We start from the raw sequence: 10209 nt of genomic DNA, 5'->3' as shown, positions 1-10209 counted from the left end.
AGAATGAAATGTTTGTTTACTGTTTAGATACCTACTCAGTACTCGGTGTGTAATTTCAAATGGACAGAAATGTCAAAATATCAGCGATTCATAAATAATTAAAGGGAAATCAATCGTAATTTCTTCCTAGGCATGCTTTTAGGAAGGCAATCATACAAAAGACTAAAGAGTAGTATGTCAATGTGCATGTCAAAAATATCGTTATCAATACACATACCATATCATGATATTGAAATAAAGACATCAATCAATTTTCTGATAAATATCCACTCAACAAAGGCAAAAGCTGGAAACTTTTACATTTAAATTTGAATAGTACGAAATTGCCTGAGTCGACTTGGGCAGTTTCGTACTATTCAAATACTAAGGTGATCACCTTACATCAAATGATCAAAGAGAATTGTCTAAATTTTTATCTAAAATTGATGGTATACACCTAGGGTAGGACTGTAGGTACATTTAGACAGCATTCAGAGTCTGGTAGGTAGTCGTAAAGCAGGCGTCACACTTGTTTTTTCCAACCAAGGAGAGGTGCTATACCTACCCAAAGATGCTTTCTAATCAAACCAAACCAAACCTTATTGACCTAATCTTACCTACAACCTTCAACTTAAAACCTACAAACTAAAACCTACAACCTAACCTACAGCACCTCTCCTTGGTTGGAAAAAGCAAGTGTGACACCTGAATTACTGCCTTCTGCCCAAAGTCTTTGATGACAACAATGATACGTGACATCACCTAGGATCTATGATGCAATGTAAAATGCAATCTTCTTGACATTGTGCTGCATCATTTTTAATAGTTGCTGTTTAGGCGACTCCAAATTGAAATGAGTCTTATTCTTGCCCAGTAGGAACCTTCTGCAACTGACTTTGCTTACAAATACCATTTGATGATGGCCTCTTGACATCATCATTTGTCTTTGTTTATGAAGCCTCAGTACGCAGTACGCACCTTAGGCATGCTCTTGTCTGCTACGAGACTGGCTGTTACTGAATTACAATCTGTCATACTTGTGTCACCATTTTCTTCTTTGTGTGCACCCAGTCCCAACTACCCTGTTGGCTTCCCAATCAGTTTCCTTTAGGTAATCCAGGACTATGGATTTTCTATTTGCACTGTATGCTGATGAGCTGTTCTGTTTCAGGAGCTGTGCTGCAAGCATATGAATATATTGGCTGGAAAGGACAGGTCATACTAGGGAAGACTTGTGTATGGTAGAACCAAAAATGGTGTCAGACAGTGAGCCATGTGTCTTTATCTATGGTCCAGAGGCCACCATAGTGAATAGAATTATTCATTGTAAGTGAAAATCACTCATACAATCCTTTATTCCATAATTTGTCAGTATAATGTACATATCTGTGGCATTTTTAATTAAAACGCTGCCATAAATAATGTCCATATGATAACTTCCACATGAACCATCCCAACCAACTGAGAATCAACTACTCTACAGTACTATTTGTGAAAAGTACCTTCCTAGGTGCCCATGAAAATCATACAAAGGCCTTGCTATTAAGGGGTGTGCTACTAAAGTGTGCTACTTAAGTGTGGCCACTTGGATATCTATGAAGGCAAACTATCACTTTATTTGTCTAGATTATTGCTAACTATTAGAAGTATTCAAGTCTTTTGTGAACTTAATACTATTCCCCACACCACACTGGCACCCAGTCCCACTCAGCCCCTCAGCCCCTCTGACCCCTCTGTGGACCGCGGCGGGCAGACATGGCGGGCGCGGGCGCCGAGCGGCAGGATGTCTCCGACATGGCCGTCTGCTATCCGTGGCGCGTCGACAACAAGTACTACACGGCCGACGTGCGTCTGTGCCACGTGCAGCGGAAGGGCCTGCCGGACCAGGCGCTGGCCGACCGCTGCGAGGCCGTCATCATCTACTTCAACTCGGACGAGGCGAGTTAGCTGCTAGCCGCTGCCAGTCGAGGCCGTTTCACTGTGGCAGTATTGGAAATGGAATAACGTGATTCAACTTCGTTTTCTCAATGTTCCTTTTGCTATCAGGTATGAATAGGCTCAGTGATTCATTTATTTCGATGTTTTTGTTTTGGCCCGCAATGTCAAACAGGGTTTATTGTACTACGGGAATAAATAGCCTGCTAGGCTGAGTGGTGGACTGTGTGAACATAAGCATTACTAGTCTCCTTGTTGCGTGTTTATCAAAATATTTGTCGAAGCCAGTCCTCTATGTGTGATGGCGTGCCCCATTGTGCGGCAGGCGAACGGACTGGACGAGGTCGACTCGATCCTGACGTTCACCAAGGAGTTTGAGCCGGACGTTTGTATGCTGGTGTGTGAGACGTGCAGCGAGAACACGCCCGTGTCACGCCTCAGAGGTGAGCCGTCAGGGGTGGTCACTGCGGCGCCGCCGCGCCACCGTCAAACAGGCGCAAAGTGGCTGACTTTCTGATGTGCACTGTGCAAGTTCAATAACGAAATTGATGTTTTTATGTCAATTAATTACATATTTCACGATGCTGCATGAACTGTATTCAATGGGTCTGTTACAAACCGCTCTAGTTAGCCTCGAAATCGGATACCATATGTGCAATTCAGCAAAATGATTCGTTCTCTTAAAGTAACCTTGAATAACCAGCAAAGCTTCCCCCCCCCCACACACACACACGCCATTTAACGATCGTTTCGTCCCCACCCCGTCTGACCCTCCCACCCCGCCCCTTCGTCCGGCCGCAGCCCAGGAGTGGTGCGTCAGCCACGGCTTCGAGCTGGTCGAGCTCTCCCCCGCTGACGAGGCCGATCCCGATGACGACTTCCCCGAGACGACGGGCGTGCAGCGGATAGTACAGGCGCTGCACGCGCACACCTGGTCCAACCTGGAGATGAAGGGTGGGTGGCGACGGACCGGCCGGCGCCAGGCCGGGGACGGGACTCGTGCTGTGGCTCTGCAAGGTCGTAAAGACGTACGATATAGAGATCAATATGAAATTTGACGGTCGTTTGTTATTGGTGGTTTGGACCTTACGGTAATTTTAGATACTGAGATGTAACTTTACTGTTTTTTTTTGTGCATCGTATTTATTCAACTTTCAAAATACTCAGCTTAGTGTGTATTAGGTTATGTATGTATCGCATTAATCGGATGTTATATGTCTAGTTAGCTCACTTGATACTCTTTTCTTCCATGTTCAGACCACCAGCCTCCAGTGTCCAACAAACTGGTGAACGACGTCACTGCTGAGCGGGTACCAGACAACGGCACCCAGGGCAGCGGGGGCGGGGGCGACGCGGAGACGACGCCGGCGTCCCAGGCGGCCGCCGAGGACGCCGCCACCGCCGCCTCTGTCGGTGGGTGATCCGCCGACTTCGTGTGGGGAGGCTAGTATCGGTGGCCGGGGGCTGTCGTATCGGTAGTGTTTAATCAGATCGAGTCGGGTCGTACGACGCCGGGTCGTGGTGGATCCTGACTGCCAGACAGCGGATGACTGAACCATTTCCGGGATTTTCCTTACAAAAAGTTACTGAGTTATTTTTATAAAATGTCACTCGCTAAAAATATCCCTTCAGGACGCCAGTATCGAACTAGCTACCGCCTACCATACCAACCACCACCGGTGCTGTTTATCGCCGTCTCCTCTCCGTTAGACTTCTGGCTCACTGCCCTGTCCGCTATCCACTTATAGGTCGACCGTAATGCTCGCTGGTACGGACGCCCTCCCTCTGTGCCCGCTGACCTCCGCTGCCCGCCCGCCGCAGACACGCTGGTCACGGAGCTGGCCGGTCTGATGGGCTCCGGCGGCGGCGGCGACCGGTCCGAGCCCGGCGGCGGCGACCCGTCCGAGCCCGGCGGCGGCGCCGACGACTTTGAGCTGCTGTTCTCCCAGCTGTCAGAGCTGAGGGCGGCCGCCGCGCGCGCACCGCCCCACCAGCGACACGAGATGGCCGAGCGGGTGGCCATGGCCTTTCTCCGGTCCATGGGAGGGGAGGACGGGGAGGACTCGGAATGAGGACTGCGGGGAGGGGAGGACTCGGATTGAGGACTGCTGGGAGGGAAGGACTCGGATTGAGGACTGCTGGGACGGGGAGGACTCGGATTGAGGACTGCTGGGACGGGGAGGACTCGGATTGAGAACTGAGGACTGCCGGAGGGACTGGTGACTGGTGAGACGGGGGCCGACCAGGGGCCGCGGGGGGGGGGGGGTGAATCTGCCTGTTATCTGTGTTTGGAATGGAGTCATGTTATGTCAGTGATGGAAACGGTGAGAGGTGACGCTCGTTGGTTGGATATTTGTCGTGTTTCGTAATGGTGCCTATGGTGCCGCTCATTGCCCTCGCAAAATGGGAGGTTTGGCCGTCACTGTGGTGGTCTGAGACCATAAACATTAAACAACGTTGGTACGGAAGAACGAAAGTGAGGCGGACCCTCCGCACGTTACATTTATGTATTGTTTGTGACTCGTAGTGGACTGGACGACCACATTGAATTCGCCACTGAATTGTTCCTTCCTCGTATCGCTGTAAACATAACTATAAACTACAGCTTACCGCTAGGTATCTTACCACGCTTCACGCTACACGAGGGCATCCTGTTTTTTTATTTTATACTTCGTGTCTTCTGCTGGTGCATTTCATTTATTTTTTTCTGCTGCGTTCAACACGCATCATGTTCTTTCTCCCTGTGTAGGTATGTTAAGCCTCGGACTGATGGTTATTTGTTTGATGCTGTATCGTATGTTGTGTGATTATGAGTTCCAGGATACTTACGCACCGTATACCGTGCATTTACGTGAACTTTGTCGCGTATACCTGCAACATGTCGACTATTTCCGTCGGACCATACGTTCCACAGGTACACGTTAGCAATGGGCATTTTGTCCCGCGGGCTGTGGTAATACGGTTAGATGATACATATGTCTGAAATACACGTGTATATCAGTGATGTGAAGAGTGTCGCGGCTGTACTCGAAATAGTTTCCAACATCCAATCACGATATCCGCGGTTTCCTCAGAATCCATGAGTGACGTTTATGTGAGGCGTCTCTTAAACTATAACCCAAAGGACACATCGCATTTATTATAAATAATTACAAAACATGTGCATGGCATCAACTTCAACAACAATAGGCATCGCCAATAGGAACGAGGCAATGCACCAGCTCAATTAGGACCATGGCGGCTCTCCAGACCCCACAGATGGCTGCATCACAAAGGTCCCGGCAGGGCCGGGGGGCTCCCCAGTCCCCACAACTCGCTGCATCATGACGAGTGTGGATGGCGGAACGGGCACCGGCGAGGGGCTGCCGGCGGGCTCCGGCCAGCGCCACAGCCAGACAGGCACTATCGTAACGCCTCTGAGCTCTGTGCCGACACCTCACAGCTCACGACACCAGTAGTCACCCAACCCGGTGTCACCTAGTTACCGTCCTGGCGTCACCCGAGTAGAGATCACTGACCAAAAGTCCCAGTCTATGACCGCCGGCCGGCCGGCTCAGCCGTCGGCGCCGGGGAAGAAGAGCAGGCCGGCCATGCCCTCCTGGAGGGCGCGCAGACAGCCGAGCGAGGCGGCGTACCCGCCGGCCCGCTCGGCGTCCCCCACCCGTTTGATGTGCGACAGGTAGCCGTCGGCGGAGAGCCGCTCCGAGTCGGGCGCCGCCGGACCGTCCATGGCCAGCTGGGGCGCCGCGTACACGAACGGTTCGCCCTCGTCCTGCGGGACGATCGGCACCGCCGGCAGCCGCGTGCCGCCGATCCGAACACCACTCGAGAACTGGGTCGGCTTGGGGCGCGGTTTGGGAGCCACCGGCGCCTCCGGCTCGGCCACCTTGGTGTGAGAGGCCACGATCTTCTTGGCGTCACCATACGAGGTCATGAGCTCGTCTATTAGCGCCTCTTTCTTCTGCACCTTGTTGCGCTTCTCGGCCTGCAGCCGCTCCTGCTCCTCGCGCGCGCGCTCCTCGTTCAGCTCGTTCTCCATCTGGAGGATCTCGTCGAGCTCGTCCTCCTCCGTGCGGCCGCGCGCTCGATTCCGCACGATCGACTCGCGGTTGTCCCTCTTGTAGGCCTCGATCTTTTTGTTGGTGGCGAGCACGTCGATGCCATTGACGAGGTTGTAGATGATGGTCTCCACGTCCTCCAGGTAGTCGTTGTACTCGCGCAGAGTGGCGAACTCCTCCTCCTGTTTGTTGAACTCGCGCAGGATCCGGCGCCGGATATCGATGTCCTTCTCGACGCCGGCGTCCTCGAACAGCTGCACGCGGAAGCCATTGCGGCGCAGCGGGACGTCGCACTGCGGACAGGTGCCCGAGCCTGCGCCGGGCGGCGAGCGATGGTTAGACTGGTCGGCGGTACTACTACTGCTGTTGGTGGTGGGTGAGTACAGGGTGCTGGTCTTTTGTCAGAATAAACACTGCTGAGTACAGAGTGCACACAGGTAGTTGCAGTTTATGATACACATCAGTCTAAGTGCTTTTCTATACTAGTCACTATAGATGTCATGAGAGCAACTTATAGTTCTGACATCATTTCTAGATAGAATTAACTTTCCAGCTTTAATTGATAGTGTACTTTAGCATCATGCAAATTGAGAACCGTGAAAATTTTAAGAGCTTAGCAAACCATGCAGTATAGTTTGCAGTGTAGGTGATGCATCAGCTGATAAATACATTCTTGTTACACAATTTCCTATTACCTTTGGCAAAAAGAAGGTTCACACAATTTTCACAGAGAGGATGTCCACACACATTAACCATTAACTTCATTGAAGGATTTCTGTACTTGCTGGTCTTGCATCTTGGGCATACTTGGTCTTCATCCATGTTTGTTGAACCTCCAATGACTGAAAAATTGAAAATGATATAAATTGGCACATAAGCATAACAAAAAGCCTGAACCATAGACAGCAAAAGTCTGGGTACCAATCACACAAAATGGTGATGCTAAAGGGAACAAATGGAAAGGCTGATGCAAGGCTGATGTAGGGCAATGATGTTTTGAGAGAAAGGTATCAAAGTGCAGACATCTCAAAATAATAGGTACCTAACCAAATACAAATATTTTATGGGCTGGGACATGCACCTTGTTATTCTAGGCTAGTGTCTTTTAAATTGTGTTTATTTTACATCTGACTTTATCACTAGATGGGTACCTACTCCATGTAGGTACATAATGTGTGGAATACAATATAAGCAATCACAGGTCTATAGTTACTCTTGTTTAAGCAGTTTACTTAGAAAAACTGTAAAATTGTAGGAAATGAAATAAGATCTTTCACCCATCTGATCTGATTTATAGATTAGCAAGTCAGAATTCTCCCATAATTGAGGGAGTTAATTCCTAGCTTAATGCATCATTCAGGTAAATTCAAATGAGATTGAAGCATTTTTAATTATCAAAATATAGAGGTAATCAAAACCTAGATATTGAGCAAATCGAAATCAGTTGGGGAAACTACGAGGAGCCAAACAAAAATTGGATTAGCCAATCAGCGGCTGGAGTGGGCGGGGCGATGACCATATATGGTCATAAAATCAGACAACTTCATCTTTTCAATGAATTCTAGCATTCAAATGAAAAAATAAGGCATAAGAATGTTTTTTAACCACACAAGGCCTACACTCACCCGGTGCATAATTAACTGGCGGCTCTAAATCGCAGAGTTACAACGCAAGGTCAAACCGTGATTGGCAAATATGGCGGATTGAAACAGACACGCCAAAAAATGTAAGCATTACCGTGGTTTAGAAATGTCATTATTTTTATTATTTTGTTTATGGTTTTTCTAATTGTAGTTAAGTTATTATCTTATATTTAAATATTTCTGTTTATTGTAATTAAAATAAATCTTTTAACAATTTTCTTTCATAAAACCAATCCATTTATTGAATGGCCAGCTGATTGTGACGCCCAGAACCTGCAGAAAAACCGTTTTCCTATCGCCATTTTCGAGTCAATTCGCTGAATTTAATCAAATCACACTGATTGCTAGTGAAAAATGGAAGCCTTTTCTCTCCAACAAGTGGACGCGATACCGCAAGTACCGGCTTGTTAAACCGTTTTTCACCCTTAGTAGCGGGGGCTGCATTTATGCCCATATATGGTCATCAAAAGTCCATTTATTGACCAATCCATTTTTTGACATTCGCCTCGTAGTTTCCCCAACTGAAATGAGGGGACTGATTCAAGAATGCGATATAGGCAACAATTTCACAATTTCCCTTTTAAAATCATTTACCAATTTCAGACGAATAGTGAAGGCTGAACGAGCCCAAATATTTTGTATTGCTTCACGACAAAATCAAAATAACACAAGGTGGAAATGCTTCTGGTTTCAGCTTTGCAAAATAAGATAAAAAAGACACAGACTCCCACGCGGGGGATTTTCCCAAATCGTTTGAAACAGCTGCGTCATATATGCAACGCATTGTGCTACCATTTTACGAAGGTTTCCTTTTCTGCTCAAAATTCATCAAAATGGAAGTGAATTCGTAGAATCTTTTCGATAAATGTCTTTTATTGCATAATTTATGATACAACAATACTTCACCCTGAAAAATAAGAAGTTATTAGAAACAAATTTGCTGCGAGTCTTGTATCTAGGCCGAGTAATTTGTATTTGACGTCATCAAAAACTTTTTAATTTAGCTGTAGCGAGGGCCCTACGGCCCTACCTCTTTTATCCATGGCCCTACCACTTGCTGTGATCGCTATTTATCATAAGTTGAAACAGGGGGATGTCGTCCCGGTTCTTCCCATGTATTATTCGCCAATCAGCTTAACACTACCGGTGACGTCACTGGTGGACCGCCAATCGGGGCCGGCCGGCCGGCCGGGCCCGTAGAAGGCCAAACGGAGACGTTTTCAGAAAAGCGTAAGCCGTATAGACACAGTCGTGGATTGAGTTTTGCTGTGATTCAGCTCTCCAAGAGTGCGTCAGGGTACCAGGACCCGGACAAAGGTCATAGTGAACCGGCATCTGATAAAATCCGCTCACCACTCAGCAGCCGACTTCGACCCTTCACCCTCGTAAAACACAAAAGCTTGCCGGTCATCAATCCACCTGCATCTCTGCATCTGCTTACTACCTATATCGACCAGTTACTACAGCCGTTTTGGAGTGGCTCACGGCCGATAACACACCGGGCGTGCGCTAGCCGCCGGTGCTAAGCGCTAACCATTGAGTGCGCGTGGCCGACCCCCGATGGCGCTGGCCCCCGGCACCGGCGCGGCGCTGCTGACCCATGGAGGGGGGGGGGCTGCTAATAAGTTGAGCCGGAATTGGGATAAAAGCCGGTATGGGATTGGGATAGAAGCTCAGCGAGACTAAGGGTCTGTCAGGGATTGTGTGGTGCCTTCGGTAGGCCCCTCAAAATCACCCGTGTAGGGCCCTCAGGGCCGCCGGCTATGAAGCCCTTGGAGGCACTGGTGTGGGCCCTCATAGGTACTGGTGTGAGGCTCTCAGAGGCATTGGTGCGGGGTCCCCAGAGGCGCCGGTGAGGGCCCTCACAGCTGCCGTTGTGGGCCCTCAGAGACACTGCAGTGTGGGGTCGTCACAGTCGGGTGTGGGACCCTTAGAGCTGCTGGCTCGAACCCTTCACAGGCCGACAGGGGCTCTCAGAGACCGACAAGGGGCTCTCAAGAGGTTTGCGGTGCCTTCGGGAGCCCTGTGGAGTCCTTAGAGCCCAGCAAGGTACACTCAGACGCCAGTGGGGCCCTCAGAGTCGTCGGTGTGGGGCCCTCAAAAGTCACCGGTGAGTGGCCGTCCGATGCGCAGGTCCCGTCTGAGGCCGTCAGAGGCTCCAGCGTTGAGCCCTCAGAGCCGCCGATATATGGCCTTATGAAGCACTGGTTTCGGGACCTCATTCAGGGGTGCCGGTTGCACTCAGAGGTGGCAGTGTGGGGCCCTCAGCTAGGCACCGGTGTGGGGCCTTCACAGCCGCCGGTGAGGGCCTTCGCAGGCGCCGTTGTGGGGGCCTTCAACCATGGGTCATCGCAGGCGTGTGTGGAACCCTTAGAGCTGCTGGTCCCTGATAGGCCGGTAAGGGCCCTCAGCGGCCGGCAAGTAGCCCTCAGAGGTCGCCAATAGGCCCTGAGAAGCCGGCAAGGGGCCCTCAAAGGCCGACAAGGGACACTAAAAAGCCGGTGTGGGGCTCTTATGGAGAGAAGTGTGGCTCTTCGGAGCACATCTTCCGAGCCCTGTGGGGCCCTTCTGAGTCGAAAGATGCCAGCGTGGAC

The 10209-nt window shown here is 49.8% G+C and overlaps 2 protein-coding genes across 7 annotated transcripts; one reads left to right on the top strand and one right to left on the bottom strand.

Annotated features, from left to right (window-relative positions):
* The first annotated feature begins 66 nt into the window (after positions 1-66).
* On the top strand, positions 67-4918 carry LOC122375179 (alpha- and gamma-adaptin-binding protein p34-like). Of its 3 annotated transcripts, none has more exons than XM_043354424.1 (7): positions 67-104; positions 1151-1305; positions 1733-1917; positions 2240-2357; positions 2716-2868; positions 3172-3327; positions 3736-4153. In XM_043354424.1, the coding sequence occupies exons 2-7, from the start codon at positions 1218-1220 to the stop codon at positions 3984-3986; spliced, it is 951 nt and encodes a 316-aa protein (XP_043210359.1). In that variant the 5' UTR covers positions 67-104; positions 1151-1217; the 3' UTR covers positions 3987-4153. The 3 variants fall into 3 exon arrangements, with proteins under 3 accessions (XP_043210359.1, XP_043210360.1, XP_043210361.1); XM_043354425.1 differs by lacking the exon at positions 67-104 and adding an exon at positions 625-671; XM_043354426.1 differs by lacking the exon at positions 67-104 and having other exon boundaries at positions 712-1305; positions 3736-4918.
* Positions 4919-5033: 115 nt separating this feature from the next.
* On the bottom strand, positions 5034-8366 carry LOC122375178 (CDK-activating kinase assembly factor MAT1-like). 4 transcript variants are annotated; one of them, XM_043354423.1, is made up of 3 exons: positions 8210-8366; positions 6668-6814; positions 5034-6285 (listed from the first exon to the last, which is right to left on the bottom strand). In XM_043354423.1, the coding sequence occupies exons 2-3, from the start codon at positions 6792-6794 to the stop codon at positions 5468-5470; spliced, it is 945 nt and encodes a 314-aa protein (XP_043210358.1). In that variant the 5' UTR covers positions 6795-6814; positions 8210-8366; the 3' UTR covers positions 5034-5467. The 4 variants fall into 4 exon arrangements, with proteins under 4 accessions (XP_043210358.1, XP_043210355.1, XP_043210354.1 ...); XM_043354420.1 differs by lacking the exon at positions 8210-8366 and adding an exon at positions 7391-7409; XM_043354419.1 differs by lacking the exon at positions 8210-8366 and adding an exon at positions 7250-7270.
* Between the last annotated feature and the right edge of the window lie 1843 nt (positions 8367-10209).

This window comes from Amphibalanus amphitrite, unplaced genomic scaffold (genome assembly GCF_019059575.1).
Source record: "Amphibalanus amphitrite isolate SeventyFive unplaced genomic scaffold, NRLGWU_Aamphi_draft 001790F_arrow, whole genome shotgun sequence".
NCBI lineage: Eukaryota > Metazoa > Arthropoda > Thecostraca > Balanomorpha > Balanidae > Amphibalanus > Amphibalanus amphitrite.
This window is presented reverse-complemented; position numbering and strand designations above follow the sequence as displayed.